The sequence below is a fragment of the Plasmodium chabaudi genome (genome assembly GCF_900002335.3).
Source record: "Plasmodium chabaudi chabaudi strain AS genome assembly, chromosome: 8".
NCBI classification, from domain to species: domain Eukaryota; phylum Apicomplexa; class Aconoidasida; order Haemosporida; family Plasmodiidae; genus Plasmodium; species Plasmodium chabaudi.
This window is the reverse complement of record NC_030108.2, coordinates 195,543-216,022: the sequence shown is the minus strand read 5'-3', so window position 1 is coordinate 216,022 and position 20,480 is coordinate 195,543. Positions and strand designations below refer to the sequence as shown.

Genomic DNA, 20,480 nt, shown 5'->3' with positions numbered 1-20,480 from the left:
ATTGAATGTGTAAATATAAAATTAACAAATTGTTATAAATAAAATTTATATAAAAATTTGTGGTAATATATGCTTTTAGTTGTATAGGGTTGTTTTAAATAAGGCTCTTAATTTTTATATAAGCACAATGTACTTACTAAAATATTTATTTATATTTATGTTAATGGGACTTTATTTTTTAACACATTTTTAAATACACAAATTTATGCATAATTGCTATTTCATATATATATGGAAAATTATAATTACATTTCAGTTAATATGATTATTCATTCAAATTTTCAAAAAATTGAAATATATGAATTTTTTAAAAATTAAGAAATAAATAAGTGTATATATATTACGGAGATATTTTTTTAAAAATTTATATTAACATTTAGTGCTAAGTACACCCTTAACCCCTTTTGAAATTCATAAGTATAAAAAAGAGAAAAATACTTGTATTATCAAAGATTTTCATTTTTTAATGTTTCTTATTCTTGTAAATATTCTATACACATCGTGCTTATAATTTATAGGCATCATAAGTACACATTATAATTCACATTAAAAATTTTTCCCTAGTTTTAAAAAAATATTTTATATAAAAAATATAAAATATGTGTATATAATTATATATATATTAAATATTTAGTATTCTTTTATGCATATGTCTACTTAAAGGCTTATTTTATTTATATTTTTTCACCCCTAAAAGTGTAATTTATATAAGATAATAATCCCCGTGTTTTAAAAGATATTTTATGCAATAAAGTATAATTTTTATCACTATTATTTTATTTTTATGGCCCGAATTGAAATGTGTCTATTGTAAATCTTCATTTTGAAGTATTAATATTTTTACCTAATATCTTATTTCATATTTTCTCAGTGTTTTTCAGCGATTTTCTCAAAAATTTACGCAATATATATATATTTTTTAATTGTATATTTTTTATTGAAACGTATTTTAAAATATGCCACTATGAAAAATTAATTCCTTTTAAATATTTTTATTGGAATTGAAAGGTTATTAAAAACAAATTTATCAGAGCATGCATTTTTTTTATTCTTTCATTTTATTCCGCTCTTTTATTTTGCTAATTTAGTTCGTACTTTATGTATTTCTTTTGTTTAGTTTAATTTCATCTTTTTCAGTTCATCACATAAGTCATTAATTTTTTTTTCACCCATACAATTATACTATGATATTTTAAGGCGTAAATTTGTGAAAAAAAATGAATTAACTACTTATTGATTTTTTTTCACACACCTTTTGTTTCGTGTATTAAATATTGTAGTTTTATTTTCACATTTAATACTAGATTGTGTATGGATGTAATATTCATGTGTGTAATTTTTTTTTCTTTTGCAAATATATATGTATAACCTGACTATTCAAAAGCGCATGTAACAATAGTTAATTAATTTTATTTATTTTTCAAACTCCTTTCTTTTCCCCTCTTATTTGGGTACTCTCAATTTTATTATTTCATTTTATTTTATAAAAAAGAGTCAAAGATATGGGGGAAAAGGGGCTGGATATTAGGACGTTTGTAGATGATAACCACTCGAAATATCTGGATGCAGTGAAAAATTATAGTTCACATATCGATGAACTAGTAAAATTTTTTGATACTTTTGAAGACCCAGCAGTTAATCACATAAATTGGGGTAAACTAAAATATAAAGGTTATTTGCAAAAAATATACAACCATGATACTGAAGTATTACCTATATATTTAGATGACTTAAGAGAACATTTTTGCAAAGAAAATAAAGATGCTGATTATTCAGTTTATAATGGTATTATGACCAATACCCATAGATATGTTGAACTATTATATACAGCTGCCGATAAATGTTTATCTGATGAATCCTATAAACGATTTATTAAAGAATATGGTGAAGAAGATGAAAATGAAAAAATAAAACGTCGAAATTTAAGACGAATAAATAATGAAGATGTTAGTGGATATTCAACGGATGAAAGTGAAAAAGAAGCATTTAATAATTTATTTCGAGATATGATTAAACCTATTGAAGAAATTAGGGAAGAACGAATGAGAGAATATAAATTACCTGCATATTTAAGAGTCAATTTTGAAATAATATTAATTCCAAGTTCTAGAGACTTAATTAGAAAAATGAGAATAGTAAATGCTGATTGTATTGGTTCATTAAGTACATTTGAATGTGAAGTTATAAGAGCTACTCAATTAAAACCAAGAATTCAAGTTGCTACATATGAATGTGATAGATGTCATGTTTTTGCTTATAAAGCTGTTGATGGACCATTCTTTATGCCACTTTTTGATTGTCCAGGTTGTACTAATGTACATGGAATCAGAGGATCATTAAAATTTCAAGCAAAATTAAGTAAATTTGTAAAATATCAAGAAATAAAAGTTCAAGAATTAGCTAGCCAACTCCCTGAAGGTGATATACCTAGAAGTATGAATTGTATAATACACGGTGCATCTACTACATCTGTTCAACCAGGTATGCATGTCACACTAACAGGGGTTCTAATGCCAGTAACAAAAAGTGGATTCCAAGCATTAAAAGGTGGACTAATTGCAGAAAAGGTTTTCCATATTTATTATGTTCAAAATAATAAAGAAAATTTTAATGAGCATATAGATAATTATGATAAAATTATGGAAGAAGTTCAAAAATTAAAAAGTAGTCCTAATCTTTATGAAAGATTAGCATATAATATTGGACCTGAAATATATGGTCATGAAGATGTTAAAAAGGCATTATTATTACAATTAATAGGAGGATGTACAAAAAAAAAAAAAGATGGTGGTTTGATAAGAGGTGACATACATATATTATTAATGGGAGATCCTGGAGTAGCAAAAAGTCAACTTATGAAAAAAGTTTGTTTAATAGCTTCAAGATCTATTTATACTACTGGAAAGGGTAGTAGTTCTGTTGGTTTAACTGCTGCTGTATTAAAAGATCCGAATACCGGTGAAACAACCCTAGAAGGTGGTGCATTAGTATTAGCAGATAAAGGAATATGTTGTATTGACGAATTTGATAAGATGGACGAATTCGATAGGTCAGCTATTTATGAAGTTATGGAACAACAAACTGTTTCAATAGCAAAAGCTGGGCATTGTAGTAATATGCCTGCACGATCATCTGTTTTAGCAGCTGCTAATCCAATTAATGGAAGATATGATTGTAAAAAATCTGTAATGCTTAATATGAATTTACCTGCTGCTTTGCTGACAAGATTCGATTTACAATTTTTGCTTCTTGATATATCAGATCGAGATAAGGATAAAAGATTAGCAGAGCATGTATTAAATATATTGAAATGTGTAGATTCAACTGATGATAAGAAAAAAAAAAGAAAAAAAAAGAAATCAGGTTTAAACAATAAAGATGATAATGATGATGATGGATATGAAGAAATTGATAAAACAGTTTTAAGAGCATTCATACAATTAGCAAAAAGAAAACAACCAACAATTTCCCCTGAACTAATCCCAAAAATTACACAATGGTATGTTTCATCAAGACAATTAGAATCACAACAAGAAAGATATAATGATACTCGTATTAATTATACAACACCTAGAGCTTTACTTGCTATTTTACGAATATCGCAAGCATTGGCAAGAGTAAGAGATAGTGATATTATTGAAACTCCTGATTTCGAAGAAGCTATTCGTTTAACAGAGCAATCAAAAGCAAGTGTATCATTACAAACAGAAAAACGAAGAAAGAAAGATTCTTCAACCGAAATTATGAATATTATAAAAACAATTAAAGAAAAGATTATGGAAAAGAAAAAAAAATGGAATGGTTGGATACCAATTGAAGAAATAGAAAGAGAATCATTAACAAAGGGATTTACAAAGGCACATGTTTTTAGCACCATAGATAGATATGTGGAATTGACTGTTTTTACAATAAATGAAGAAAACACAGCTATTGCCTTCCCAAATGATATATATGCTACTGGTGATGATGAAGAAAATGATTTTTAATCTCAAATAAAGTTAAAATATGTAAAGAACTAAATACCAGAAGAACAAGTAACTAAGTAGTATGACAACTTCATGGTGATCTCATATGTACATACTCGCATTAATATGATGCTGTTTTTTTTTCTTTATATTTTTACCAATATATAATGAGTATAATCTGCCTTTCTAATCGCACATACTCATAATATACTTTGTTTCATAACAACGAATTTTTTTTTCCATCATTTATTAATATTTTTATCGTTTATTACAAAACACGAAAACTTTTCGGATCTATTTTTTTTAAATTGCTCTTTTAAGTATTATAATTTTGTAAATCACATACACACAATAGTTATGTGATTGTTTTTTTCTTTTGTTTACAATTTTATTGTTGAAAAAATTAATTTTTCGTATGATGAAAAAGGAGTTTTCGCTTTAAAAAATTGGTGTTATAAATATAATTATGACACTAATGAGGTTTCTAGAGATTGTGATATGAAAGGAGTTAAATAAATGGAGGCCATTGTATTAGCCCCGTTACGAGACAGAAAAAATAAAAAATGAAATAAATAAAAAAAATAATAGCAAATGGATCAAAAAGTAAATGGACATCGAATTGAATGAGCAATGTGGGAATGTCAAGAAAATGAGACTTTCAAGCCCATCAGATAAAATGGTGTAGCATTATTGTAATGTATCCACAATCCGTTTCAGTTCATCATTATCTACATTAATTTTTAAGAATGTGTTTCCTTCTTTAAGTCTGGTTTCAGTTATAACATTGTGCGAAACAAATTCAACAAGAAGTGAATTAATTCTGATGCTAGATGCACCTACAGTAAACAATCGTTTGTCTTGCAATAATAATTCTTTTTCGACTCCAAATATTCCTTTTTCTAAATTTTCTAATTGCATAGATGCAATGATTTTAAACAATCGTTTATGGTTAATACTTAATGCACTAAGGATAGTTTCAATATTTTTTTTTACATCTACATGTTCACATTTTTTATTAAAAACCCACTCAGGTAAAAACTTATTCCACTGTCTTAAAATTTCATGTCTATAATCTATCCATGTGTGGCATTTCATATAATGGAAATTAATGGAACTTACATTTTTAAAATTAATATTTAACTCAAATGAGACATCATCAATAGTACATATAAAATAGATATTATTGTATTGGCTTAAAAAAGAAAAGCAATCATAATATGGGTATAATTTAGCATTATCTAAATTGTGTATAACAAAATAAAGTGGAATATTTGATTCGTTAACTTTTTCTGTTAATTCATATAACAATTCAAATGATTTTAATTTTTTTGTTGTTTTGTGTTTATAATGATATTCTAATATACGTATAATAATTTCTTCTAAATTTATTTCTTCTTCAAATCCTAATATAATACATTTGTTTCCATCATTTAAACAAATATCAGAAAACAGATTTAACAAATGATATTTTGAACCTATACCATATAAACATATATTTATATTATTTAATAAATAAACTTTCCATTTAATGAACTGTTTAATATTATAATGGTATAGTGATCTTTTTTCTTTAATATGAGTATGAGGTAAATTATTTATTAAATATTTTAATTTTTTTATTTGATCATAATTATCTAAATTTTCATCTGTTGGAATAAATGCAGACAAAGATTTTATTTTATCACTTGGTTTTATTATTTCTTTTATATTTAAACTTGAATAATAATCATAGGATATTAATTTTTGAATAGAGCTATCTACAATGTCTTCGATGTTTTCATTCTTTTTCGATCTTCCCTTTTTTCCAGGTGCATTAGAAGTTTCATTTGTTTCGTCATCTTCTTCATCATAATTATTAGAGTTTTTATTTTTTTGTTGTTTTTTACCTTTTTTATTTTTTAAATTTGTATTATTTGATTGATCATTTGTTGGGTTTTCTTCATCTTGTGAATTATCTGCATCACTTTTCATTCCTTCAGAATAATCACTACTTCCTTCAATACCATATTTTGTTGGATCATTATAAATATTTATATCAAGTTCTTTATCCGATTCATCTATATAGTTATCATAATCTTCACTGTCTTCTTCTTCTTCGTTTGTTTCTGATTCGGTTCCTTTTGTTTTCGTTTTTTCTTTCACCATTTCAGTTTCTTCTTTTAAATTTCGATTTTTATTTATTTTTCTTTTCAACTTAGCTTCTTTGTTCATATTTTTTTTATTAACTCTTTCATTTCTTTTCTTTTCCATCATAATTTTTCTCTGTTGTTCAAGTTGTAATTTCATTTTTTCTCGTTTTTTTTTTTGTTCTTGATCAAACATATTAGTGAGAAAATATGGAATGATATTTTTTTCATTAATTTTATCATAATCAATATTAACAATATCATTTATTTTCATTTCATCACAAATATTATGTTTTTTATTTTTCAAAAAATGCTCTAATTCATTTTTTGTATGCTCTCTTAAAAATTCTATGCTATCATTACATGCATTTGCTTCGTATTTTTCTACATAATTTTTTTTAAAATCGTTTAAGAGAATCTCATCATTGTCATGACTATCTTCAATATTTATAATATTCATAGTATTATCAATATATAGATCATTTTTTAATTCCACATTTCTAATTAAATTGCTACCAATAGTTGAAGAACCAAAACTAATGTTTGTGTCTGATGGATATGTGAGATCAATCTTTGGGTCGATGGTTGAATAGGAATCTTCATGAAATGTAAATGGGGATGAATCAATTTTAAATGAACTTAATCCATTATTTAAGTTATCAGTAGGTAATGCTATATTTTTATCATATTTTATTTTTACTTCTTCTTTACTTAAAAATTTATTTATATTACTTGGTATTCTTATAATAAGACTAGGCATATTTTTATTATTTCCTGCTAAGTCTGTTATTAAATATTCTTCTTTTTCATTTTCTTTATTTTTTCTCCCATCTTCATTATCCACCTTAACAATTTTTTTGGGGGAGTGAACTTCAATACTGTTCAGCATTGTTTCCTATTGGGATGTGTTGGAAAATATGGGGTGATAAAAAAACTTGGGTTATAATTTTATCATTAAAATGAGACAATATACAAAAAAAAATATGAAAATATATGAAAAAATATTACTAAATAAATTGTGCATATAATTAATATACAATTTTAATAGTAATAATATTAATACATTGTATATTCAAAGGGATGTCCAAATTTTCATACTGAAAATATACCACTTTTTTTTTTTTTTTTTTCTCCCTTGATATAATATGCATACATATAAATTTTATGAACAAACACACATAAATAAATATATAAAAAAAGTTTCACTTTTGAATATCAGATAAATAAATATAATTATGAATGTTATATTTAACGAAAAAATGGGAGTAAATATTTTAAAGCATTTTTTTTTATTCATTTAAGATATATTTTATCGTCCCATGGGTATTTATGAATTATTCTAGATTTTTTAATTTATTTCCAAAATTGCCTATATATTTTTTCCTTTATCAAACATACATTTATTTTTATATATGAAAATATATGAAATGGTCTTATGTATTATATCCCCAATTTTTCTATTTTGTGTATGTATAAAAATATCGACAAAAAATAATAAGTGGAATTAAAAAAAATGGGATATAACGATCATTTCTTTTTTTTTTTATTTTATAAAAAATTATATTTTTAATAAATATAAAATTTTTGTTTATGTGTAATGCAAAATTATTTTATATTTGTGTATGCCCTTTTCTTATCTCCTGGAAATTATGAAAAATTATTGCACTTTTTTTTAAGTATATTTTTGTTAATATTATGAATAAAGGGTATTAAAGTCTTATTATCATTATTTTCGTCGCTTTTTCATCATTATTTTCGTCGCTTTTTATCGTTATTTTTTTTATTTTCCTTTGGCATAATTATTTTCTGTGTGTATACTTTTTTCCACCTATTACACATTATTTATTCATACTTTTTTTATGCTTATTCATTGTCACGTAGTAATTTTTCGTCTACTTTTTCTTCCTCTCCCCTTTTAATGAGGAAAGATATTTAAGAGAAAATTTTTAATTACAAAGATATAGATGGTTACAAAGTTATAGCAAAAAAATAGTCAATAAAATAAAACGACACTTATGTAAAGCATATGTAAGGCATATGCATAGCAAATAACACTATGTTGATGCTGTTAAAAAAATGTTTATATAATATAGATATGAAAAAATGACACGAAAATATGTTATTATAATTCGCTACAAATATATTATAGCATATGTTTTTTTCTTCGATTTTTATTTTTTAATTAATATAGTATCATAATTGTAATTGTTTAAAAAGCTGCTCATAAGGTTAAATGAGGCCATATATGAATTTATATTTTCGTTAGAATTAAAAATGATTTGAACAGCTAAGTACTTTTCTTCGCTTGTTTGAATAACCATAGGTATTATATAATTAAAAAATATAGTATTTATATATATGTTTGTTATTTGATAATTGCGAAATTGATTAATGATAGGAGCATTATATAAAATTTCATAGCTTTGGTGATTAATATCATTATTATAAGTTTTAATATTGTTTTTTTTTAAATAATTGTAAAATGCATTATTTTTATAATCTGGTTTGTTCTCTTCTTGTATACATAGGTGATGGAAAAAATTAATAATTTGTACATATTCATTAATGTCTATTCTATTTTCTTCGCTAGTATTGTAACTGTTGCTATCATTTTGAGAAAGCTTTTTGAAATTTAAAATATAATTTGTTCTTAGAGAATTTGCTTTTTTCATATTATATATTATGGATAATATTATATTTCTATAAATATAGGAATATTTATAATTATAATATAAATTTTTGAATTTTTTTACAAACAAATGTTGCATTTTCATATTCTCTATAAAATTTTTGTCTTGTACAATGAAATTTATATCATGTTTAAAAATAAATAAAAAATAATTTATTAACAAAGAAAAGTTTTGCTTACTTAATATGTTATATTTATTCTCTATATCGTTTTCAGTGGACCACGATATGTTTGTAGGTAAGCTCAAACTTACTTCCCCAGCAGCATTTCCACAATTTTTAATATCATGTGCATATAAATTTTGTTTTTTTATTTCATCAATCTGGTGATAATCATAATGGCAACTACTTAATTCATCCGTTTGGAAATTTTCATATTCCTTCATATTTAAAACATCCAAAAAATTCGTTTTCAAGTGTAATATAATTTTATTAAAATTATTCAACATATTTTTATAATAATTTTTTTCATGCATTTCTCCATGCATGTAATAATAATTGAAGTTGTCGTGAAATAAATTTGAATGTGTAAAGATATAAATAAAAATAAATCTGATAAGTAAAAACTCGTAATTATCATCTTCATTCTTTTTTTTAAATAATAAATTATAATCATCATTTTTAATAGAAATGTTTTGTAATTTGTTCTTGTCTATATAACTTGGATTTTGTTGGCTTGTTTTATTTGGTACATATGTATATCTCTGTTCATCCAAGTAATTTTTTATAAAATCATAATGTTTATCATTTTTTTGTTTTAACTCATCTAATGATGATACTAATTTATTGTCTATATATGCATCCTCATTAGTATTGGTATTATTTTTGTTAATCCCATATTTTTTCTTTATATAATTTAATAGTAAAAATGTAATTATAGATACGTTTTCTTTTTTTTCTTCCCTTAAAATAAAATGTTGTATTAAAATCAAAATGGAATTGATATTTATTTTGGCTATATTTAGAAGTACATATTTTTCGAATATGGCAAGATCAATTATATCTCGTATATTTAATTCTGAGGACGATAACAATATGTTACACAAGGAAGAAAAAATATAAGTCTCTTTTTCAATATTATCATTGCAAATAATGTTTTTTTTTACACTTTCTATAAAGTTTAACAAATATAAATTTATAGAATTTCTTGGCATATTTAATTGTGTGTAAGAAAATAAAATTTTGTCAATATCAAAAATATTAATATTATATTTCCACACATTTTTATCAAAAAAATTAAATAAATAGTCGCTAAATTTGTTATCATAACTATTATTTTTAAGCAATAATAATATGTCCAATATGTGCATAAAATAGCTTTTATTTTTTATATTTATCATGGCTATTTCATTTTTATCTTCTACTAATTTGTCATTCCCCATATTATTATTATAACTTTCATTTTCTGTTTTGATCAAACCATTTGAATGATTACTTTCTTTTATTATGTTATTATTTTCTGTGCTATTCATAATTTTTACTGGTATATTGTTACACCTTTTCAAATCTACATCGTTGTTGTATGAATACATTCGTTGTATTTTTTTGTAAATACATGAAAAAAAAATGTTATCATCGATCGGTAGGTATTCCATATTATTGATCCCACTGCTTATAAAGAATCTCCTCATATTTTTATACAAATTATTTTTGCTAAAATATTGTTCATTTTTTAAATTAGAATAATATATAAAATTTAAAAATATTACATATTCATAGGGTGTTAATAAATGAGAATAATTATTAAATAAATAAAATATATACAAATAAAATTCTTCATTAATGCGTAAATTGTTTCTAATAATATATAATGCCAAAGAAAAGGTACTAATAAATTTTATATTTAAATAAATATTTGTTTTTTCATTTTTATTTTCAAATTTATAATGACAACTATTTATTTCGTCTTGATTTATTACATGTCTAGACATTTCTCGACTATATAATTGCATTTTATATATGAGCTCGACATATTTTTCATATATTTCGTTAAAATATAAACTTGAATAATCATAATGTAGCAACATCAAAGAAAATAACTCAACATTTTGTACAAATTCAAAGGAATTTATTTCGGATTTTAGTAGTGTATTAACAAGATATATATTAAAAGAACTATTGTTATATATTACATTATTTTTTAGTTGATAAAAAAATAAATAGTTTATATCCTTCAATGTAAATGGTGTTTTAGTAACTATATCTACATAATTTTTCTGATCATATTTATTCCTATCTTGATTTTTTCGATTTTTTTGGTTATTGAAAAGTATAGAGAAAAAAAAAGGGTCATATTGAGTTTTTTCAAAATTATTTATTTGCAATAATAAACATATATTTTTAATTGACAATGGATATGTATTTTTTTTTAAAATCATAAATAAATAATCGTAAAATAAATTAAAAAAATAGATATTCAAACTATTCTGTCCCATTATTAATATGTTTAGAAGGTTGTTTAAATCTTTCTCGTTTTTTATTTGATTTTTATTATTATTTTCACGAACATTATATATTTCATTTTTTAAAAATACACATAAATATGTAATTATAAAGCTAATGTCAATATTTGCACTTCCTTTATTATTTTTGTTAAGAATTTTTTTTTGTCCCATGCACATTTTATAATAGTCTATAGAATATGTTAATTTATATAAATCGAATATCGTTACATTCATTTTTTTTTTTTTCTCTCTTAATAATTTTATAAATTCGTAAAGAAACATTTGCACATAATCTATGTTTTTTTTTTTGACACTATTTTGTTGTATTGATTTAGGACGGTTATCTAGTTCGGTATTTATTCTATCGTTAAGTATGTTATGGGTACTATCATTTGTTTCTTTTTCAAATGTATTGTCTTCTTGGAAATCCGAATCTCGTATATCGAGGGAACTTACATTTCCTCGAGTTATTACATGATCTGATATGTCTTCAACAATAGCACTACTCAATGTATCCCCTACATGTGTAAGATAATTAGAGTATTTATTTGTTGTTACCCCATAATTTACATTATTATTATTATCAATATTTCTTAATAGATTATATTTTTTATACTTTACAGCCAAATATACGATATTAATTATTTCAAAATCTAAGAGACAATCTATATTTTTATAAAATATAAAAAAATATTTATTCAAATATATTTGCTCATAATTTATTAATTTATTTTTCACTAATGATAATACTTTTCTTGTTTTTTTTAGTCTCGATTTATCCAAAATATTTTCATATAGTTGGTTTTTTTTTTCGTCTTTTTTATTTTCATCAACATTTTGGGGCAGGTGATTAATTGTAATAGTGGGAGATGTCTCTTTTATCTTCTTTAAATTTTCAACATTTTCAAAATTAAAGATAAAAAATTCAGAATATAATTTCTTTGATATTTTTATACCTCTGGTGTGAATTATTACATTCTTAGCATTGGTTATTTTTCTACTTGCATGTAAAAAAAAAAAAGCATCATACAATTTATACATGCGAAATAAGGGAACTGGAAAATGGAAACATTGTTACGGAAAAATAACAAAGAATGGAAAAAAACATATATGTTCTACAATATTTTATTAAAATGATCATAATTTAATTATAGTATAACATTGTTTTTTATTTTTTAAAAGAAATATTATCATTTCCAATTTTAAAGTTAAAATTTTTTTTTTTAGGGTGAGAGGATATATGGCTATATGCATATAGAATATTTTTGTATATTTTTTGTAAAAATGAAATATTTTAAAAAATAAAAAAAAACGTCTTTTAGTGACAAAATTTTAATTGAGTTAATATGTATATGAAAAAAATATGATATAATTTTGTTCATGATTTTAATATAAAATCGAAAAAAATATATCCAAACACACAAAACACCGTGTTGTTAAAATCACACGTTGTATAGTAATTAAGCGAAAACAAACAAAAAATCACAGAAAAATATATTAAAATAAAAAAAAATATAATAAGTCTAATGAGTCATATATAATGTAGAAAATTTAATTGCTTTTATTGCATATTTATTATGTGAAATAATTTCAAATAATGATCATAATAAAGATATAGTAATACAAACACTGAATATTGTTACTGAGTTTTGAAACAAAAACACTTATATGGGGCATATCGTATATGCCTACCCATGTATGTATATATATGCTATTCGGAAAACTAATCAAACATATTTCTTGTCGCAAATTATAAAATAATCATTTTTTATTAAAACAAATTATTAAGGATACAACATCATATTTGTGATAAATTATGGATGTGTGTGCATGATGGAAACTGGATCTTGATAAAAGAAAATTATATAAATCCAAAATATATATTATACTCCTATTTGTTTTCTTTCTTATTTGGGCTACATGAGGTGTAACACTATACATACATTCCCACCTTAGATAATTTGTGTTTCCATTTTTTTTGATAATATTGAATAGAAGTAGATATATTTTTATTGATATAATTAACCGGTTTAAATACCATTATTTCATCTGTTTGTGAGGAATCAGAGCAACTACTCATGGTCAAATATGGATCATCATTAAAATAGGAGTAGGAATCTCTTTTTTTCATAGCACTTTCGTTTTCTGGTTTGATAGAACTTAATAATGTATTTTTTCGATCTTTATATAAGTTTTCAAAGTTGATATTATTCGTAGAATTTAATAAAAGTACTTCTTTTTGCTTTTTACAATCATCTATTGCATTTTTTATATTATTTATTATTTCTTTGTATGTTATAAATATATCTTTTTGAGTTGTATCAACATTTTTATCATTTAACACGAATTGTATATATAATAATGTAGTATTAATGCAATTCTCTAAAATTTTGAGAATATCGCTTTTTACATTATAATTTATACCATCTTTTTCGGCATGTTCAACTTGTTTATCTACCATGCAACATCCATCGTTTGCTAAACTGGATTGGTCGAACGTTTCCTTTTTTATTAGAACTGTATTTGTGCTATATTGATTTTTTATTTGTTCTGCAAAAAATTCATTTTTTTTTAGTATTTTTTTTTTCATATGATGTAAAATAAACTCAGCTTGCTCTATGAAATTGTCTAAATCATTATTTAATATGTTCTCCAATTTTTTTAATATAAATATGTCAAATAAATTTTCATCCGCATAAATTGGGTTTGTTTCGTCCGCATTTTCCTTCTTTTCACCACCATCAACATTACCAGCATGATCAACATCGGGGTCGTTGGAGTTACAAATTTTGTTCGATTCATTCTTGCTATGTAATATATCTGATTCACCTAATGGTTTTTGGGCCTCTGTCAAAATGTCATCATTATTTTTTAGTTCATCTAATGATTGTGTGGTAGCAGTAGTCTGCTTTTTTTCGATGCAAGTAGATACATTGCTACTATGATCGCTTAAATTTTTGTCACCATCCTCATCGAATATATTGTGCATGCAAGAAATAGGATAATCCTCTTTTGGTTCTTCTTTTAGTGTGATATTTGTAGGGGAAGTTGTATGTTTTATAGGTATTTTATTATTTCGAGCATGATACATTTTATGGTGTTTTTCCAAGAAAGATTTTGTTTTATTTGTTGATATATTATTTTTACTTTTAATTATAAAATTATTTATTTTACTATCCAAATGTTTTAATTTCAATTTGGGTTTCGGTTTGATTGTTATTTTTTTTTTTAACAAACTAAACTTTTCTATACTTTTATCTTCATCTAAAATTAGTCTACTTAAGAAGTTTTCTGAAAGTGTCTTTTTAATTGCCCCATCACTATGATAATTACAAATTGAATTATCATCCAAATTTGTTGTTTTTGAGTTTAAATAATTTGATGGTATTTTTAGACGAGGATTTTGATTATTAAAGTTTTGCAGAGACTTATGTTTTTTAATATTTTGATTTGTAGAAAATGTTTCATCATTATTTTTGTAGAGATTTATGTCGTGGTCAACTTGTTTTATATGACTATCAGAATGATCATCATTTGTTTTGATTGGGGTGTGTTCACAGTTTTCATTATCATTGTCTATTCCCCTACTTTGATAATCGATTTCTTTATCATCTTTTTGATTTTCATCCTGTTTGGTTATGCTATCATTTAGAGCTTTTTTTTCTTTTGCTGGTATTCTAAAGGTTGCTGGACAACTGTGTGTAACACTAAAATGTTTTAATAAGTCTTTATTTTGATTATTTTGGATACTGTTTGATTTATTTGTGGAAACAGATTTTAATAAAATTTTTTCAATTTTTTTACATATATAAAGAAGTTGGTCATCATAATTTATTTGATTATTTATAAAATAAGAATTATTCGTAATTTCATAAGAGACATTATTATTATGTACAGTCCATTTAATTTGATTTGCCAAAATTAATATAAAATATCCAAAAATATATTTATTATTATTTTTATCATAGCATAACATATAACTTTTTTTTTTATAAAATTGTTCACTGAAGTCTATTAAATTTAACTCCAAAAAGCCAAAGGATAATATTTTATATTTATCATCTTTAAAATATTTTATATATATTTTTATGATATTTTTTTCATCTTTTACAAATGGTTCAGTAATTAAAAAACATAAATATAAGTTATTTATTTCAGGGTCTGTTACCTTTATATTTTTACTTGTGCATTTGGTGTCTTTATATTTTAAGTATATAACTATATTCTTATCTTTTAATTTTCCAAATATTCTTTTATTTAATTTTAATTTTTTGAAATATAACACATTTGCATAGGAATGGTCATTTTCACGTATACTCATTTCATCTTTGGTACTTCCATCACAATTATCAATCTGTTCTTCAATACAATTGTTATTTTTTATATCCTCCAAATTGCAATCATCATTTTTATTGTTATGAATATTTTCTATGTCACACATTGTTTTGTAATTGTTTTATAGTATTTTTAATTTTATATTTGTAGAATTTGTAATTACAACTAATTCGTATTGTTTCATCCTCATCATTCGTTTTTGAGAATGTTATACAATTTTATGGCCTTAAATAGTATTGAATGGGTGTATTATTTTAATGCATTTTTCATTAGTTTATTGTTAACTGTTTTTTATTATTATCACGATGTATGCATATATAATTCTATATGTGCATACGAGTGTATAAATATGTATTTCACCAAATTTGATACAAATAAAGAAAATGTTAATTAAAAATGTTATATATAGCCAAATTAAAAAATGAAATATTTTTATTTTGTGCCGCCTTATATATGGAAATAATATTCACTACTATAAACATATTTTGCATATGTATTTTTATATAATAATTATTGTGGTTGTACTTTTAACAGAGTTGTTTCTTTTTTCCAATGTTTTATATATATTATAATTTTTTAGATTATTACTAAATGAAAAACTGTTATTTTATTGTTTTAAATTAATTTAAATATACACACATATATGCATAAATGTGTATGCATATATGTACGTTAATTAAATGGATGGTGTAATAAAAAAAAATAAAAAAATAAAATTATGCATAGGTGAAAAACAAAAAAATAATAAGTATTGTAGTATTGAAATAATAGTGAATAAGGAATAGAACTTTTTTTTTAATACCCTAAATGAATAATATATCAAATTATGCTTATGGTTTTAAAAATATTATAAATTATATAAAATAATAACCTAAGTATATATGGGGAAAATTGCATATATATATACATATGTATGCATTTTTGTGTAAATGTATTCCTAATGAAAATGTGTATATATGACTCTCTATATTGATAAAAAAATGGATAGGAAAATAAGTAATGACTATATATTTGTATTTTTATAACTTTTTTGTTAATATTCCGTTTTTTCATTAAATGAAAAGAAATATTGTTTATTATATTTAAAATGTAGAATAGGAATTTTATTATATATCTTTTCATATTCTCTATATAAGTATGTATTATATATACTTACGACATGTAATTTATCGCGTATTATATTTCTGTGCATTAATAATTTTTTTTTGTCAATATTTATATATAAATGTCTCAAAATTAAAACATTTTTCTCTTTTTCTCGATTTTTTTTTTAATTCATTTTTTAATTCTTATGATTTTTAATAAAAAATTAAACAATAACTTTTAGAATTAGCGAAAATAAAACTATTTAAAAGAAAAAAAAATTCTCTATACTTTTCATAAAATATAATTGCGTATATAAGGAAACTGTATAAACAATATATGAATGAACAACAAAGCAATTCAATAAATATATAAGCATAATTATTATCACAATAAATCAAAAAAAATTGTAAAAAAAAGAAGGGAACATATAATGTAGGTTATATAAAGATAATTTTTTTTCTAGCCATTGATTTAAAAAAGGAAAATAAAAATATATATAACTTTATGTATGATGTATGTATACATATTTAAACGTATTTATTAAAAGTTGTATATGTTAATACTTTTAGTATCATTTCTTATGTAATATATATTACTATTGAGTGTATAAAGGGCCGATAAGCCTTTTTTTTTTGGAGGGGGACATAATAATGAAAAGTGATAACATTAAAGAATCGCAAGGGCTGGAGAATTTAAATGAAAATGGATACAACGATAGCAATTACATAAATGAAGATGGCGTTACAGGAAATGCTAGTTATAATTCAATTGGAAAAATGATGAATGATCAAAATTATCATGAATATGGAATAGAAGGAATAAAAAAAAATGAAAACATAACACACATTGGTAATAATGAAAAAGGATATGGAAATACTGAAGCGAATAAAAAAATAGATGAAAAATTATGTATAAATAAAAATAATTTATTTCATGAGATAAATTTATTAATAAAAAAAAGATTAAAGATTAATGATATTATTAAATTAAATTTATTTTATAAAGACAATTGTACAAAAATAAAGCCATATACAATATTTGATAATTATAAGAATGTAAATATGGAAAGTAAAATAAATATAGAAATCGTAAATTTTTTAAAAAACTGTTTTAAAAATAATACTCGATTTATTGGAATTTATAGTAGTGTTGTAGAATTTCGTGGAAATTTTAATGACGAACTGATAAATTTGCCTATAATTAATCAGATTATTCTACAAAAAATAAATAACAATAGTTATAAATGTAATTTTAATATAGACAACTCGGTTCTTAATTATATATATGTCGACCTTTTGAAAATAAATAAAAGTAAATCTAAATTTAAAATACTGAAAAAGATATATGAAATAGAGGAATGGTATTATTATCCTGATGAGAAAAATGAAAATAATAAAAAATCGACGAAAAAAAAAAAAAAAAATGAAAGTGAAGAAGAGAAAGGTGAAAACGAAGATACAACATCAAGTGATTATTATGAAAGTGATTCTCTTATAAATTTATATAATGAAGAAAAAAAAAAAATTGAACAGGATGAACAAAAATTGTTAAATATGAATGATCCAAATGATAGTAAAAAAAAAAAAAAAAAAAAAAAAATTGATAAAGACAAGTTATATATTCAAAAATTAAAAAAATTAGTAGAAGAAGATACTGATGAAGAATCCATTGCATCATCAGCAAATGAAAGTTCGAGTAACTTAGACGATTTATTATATAGTAATAAAAATCATATTTTATATAAAAGAAAAATATTATATACAAAAGATGATAATGATGATAGTAAAACAGTGATCAAAATATATAAAGAAACAAATAATGAAATGATATGTGTTTATTATCCAAATAGTTCATATAATCAATGTATAACTTTAAGTACGTTGAAGCAAGTGCAATGTAATAGTATGGATGATAATGAAGTTTCTGATAAAAATATATATGATATTTATGTACCCGATTCGAAAAAAAATTTGACACAGAATACAAAAAATGATATTTTAGATTGTTTAAATGCTTTAAATGAAGAAAATGTTAAAGTAAAAAAAAGATATATCAAAGATATTTCTATATATAATTTTTGTAGTGATGATAAGTATAAAGGTTGTAATTTATATTTACACATATCCAAAAATAAAAAATGTAAAAATGTAAAAATTGATTATAATATTGATTATGCACATTTTGATAATAATTACGATATAATTAAAATGTACGAAATAAAGGAGGGTACTAATACCTCAAATAACGAGAATGAAGAAAATGATGTAAAAGATGAAAATAAAAAAACGCCTGTTGGCACATTATTCGATATTGACAAGGACTGGAAAGTCAATATTGATATGCATATGGATATAGAGAAAGCAGTAAATGAGTTTAAAAAAAAAATAAAGAACAAAACTGATGAAGAAATGTTTAATGAAGACAGTTATAACGAGGGGGAACACCTTGAAACAAACAAGCTAGACTACTTAATTTACAATTTTTACAAAAATTTTGAATGTTTAATTAATTTAATAAATAAATTAAAAAATAGTTCAATAAAATATGATTATTTTTATCCCAAAATGATAGGAGATGTAAATGAAGAAATTCGAAAACATTATGATAAAAAAAAAGTGATTTTATTAAAAAAGTCGAATATTAAATATATTCGAATATTTAATAATGAAGTAAAAAGAATAATGATATTGTTTTTTGTTTCTTATAATTCAAAAATATTAGATCTTGCATGTGGGCATGGACAAGATATGCTTAAATATAATTCAGTGAGAAATAAAATATATATTGGATTAGATATTTCAAAAAAAGAAATTGAACTAGCTAAAGAACGATTAAATCAAAATGGTATTAAAGGTTTATGTAATAATGATAGTTTTATTTTTTTACAAGGAGATATATTAAATAATAAATTTTATAGAAAATGGAAAAGTAAAAATATTACTTTTGATATTATATCAATTAATTTAGCAATGCATTATATAATATATAATGAAAAAGTGTCTAAAAAGTTTTTTAAAATTTTAGATAATTTTTTAGAAAATGAAGGGCTATTATTAGCAACAACAATTTCAACTATCACTTTAACCGATTTTTTGATGAACCGATCTGTTTTGGCTATTTCCAATGGTAAAATAAAAATTAAAAACAAATCAATGAATAGCATTAACATGATTATGCTTTATCCTTCTATACGATTTTGTATGAATATCTATATCATCCCTGCATTTGATGGTGTGTACATAATTATTACATTATTTTTTTTTTCAACATTTGTAGACACGATTTCCATAAAGCTAGAGAATGACCTATTCACTATAAAGTTTGATCAAGAAAATTTGTTGAAAATTTTCAAAAGCAAAAACTGTTTAGACGATTTTATAGAATATGTTAATAATGCGGATTCAGATAATAAAACAAAATATGAATATTTTTATAATATAATAAAAAATTCACTAGAAAATACTGTAGGAATAAAATATTATTTTTATTTATATGATACAATAGATGCTAATGAATTTGTTATACCTCAAAATTATTTAAAAAAAAAACTTCAAGAAATAAATATGGTTGAACTTTTTAATAATACAGCTATTATGTTTCTTCATTATATAACTAATAATTTAGAAACGTATGAAAAATATAAAAATATCAAATTTTTTAATCTAATTAATAAAACTATTGATCATAATATTTTCGAAAATATTAAATTAAGAATTAACAAAATTCATGGGTATGATAAAGACTCACAAATATATTATGATATATGTTCTTTATATCATGTTTATGTCTATAAAAAAAATTTTGATGCATCCATATTGGGAATTATTTAGCTTTGA

The 20,480-nt window shown here is 22.7% G+C and overlaps 5 protein-coding genes across 5 annotated transcripts; 2 read left to right on the top strand and 3 right to left on the bottom strand.

Annotated features, from left to right (window-relative positions):
* Positions 1-1,502: 1,502 nt before the first annotated feature.
* PCHAS_0803400 (DNA replication licensing factor MCM7, putative) lies at positions 1,503-3,986 on the top strand (the record flags this gene model as incomplete). Its single annotated transcript, XM_740375.2, has 1 exon — positions 1,503-3,986. One exon carries the CDS (start codon positions 1,503-1,505, stop codon positions 3,984-3,986), a length of 2,484 nt encoding a protein of 827 aa, XP_745468.2.
* A 666-nt stretch (positions 3,987-4,652) lies between these two features.
* Positions 4,653-6,980, bottom strand: PCHAS_0803300 (origin recognition complex subunit 2, putative; the record flags this gene model as incomplete). The annotated part of the gene is made up of 1 exon (XM_740374.1): positions 4,653-6,980. One exon carries the CDS (start codon positions 6,978-6,980, stop codon positions 4,653-4,655), a length of 2,328 nt encoding a protein of 775 aa, XP_745467.1.
* Positions 6,981-8,262: 1,282 nt separating this feature from the next.
* On the bottom strand, positions 8,263-12,264 carry PCHAS_0803200 (conserved Plasmodium protein, unknown function; the record flags this gene model as incomplete). Its single annotated transcript, XM_016797791.1, has 1 exon — positions 8,263-12,264. The coding sequence occupies one exon, from the start codon at positions 12,262-12,264 to the stop codon at positions 8,263-8,265; it is 4,002 nt and encodes a 1,333-aa protein (XP_016653712.1).
* Positions 12,265-13,156: 892 nt separating this feature from the next.
* PCHAS_0803100 (conserved Plasmodium protein, unknown function) lies at positions 13,157-15,664 on the bottom strand (the record flags this gene model as incomplete). Its single annotated transcript, XM_729357.2, has 1 exon — positions 13,157-15,664. One exon carries the CDS (start codon positions 15,662-15,664, stop codon positions 13,157-13,159), a length of 2,508 nt encoding a protein of 835 aa, XP_734450.2.
* A 1,630-nt stretch (positions 15,665-17,294) lies between these two features.
* PCHAS_0803000 (mRNA cap guanine-N7 methyltransferase, putative) lies at positions 17,295-20,474 on the top strand (the record flags this gene model as incomplete). The annotated part of the gene is made up of 2 exons (XM_016797789.1): positions 17,295-19,770; positions 19,921-20,474. 2 exons carry the CDS (start codon positions 17,295-17,297, stop codon positions 20,472-20,474), a joined length of 3,030 nt encoding a protein of 1,009 aa, XP_016653711.1.
* Between the last annotated feature and the right edge of the window lie 6 nt (positions 20,475-20,480).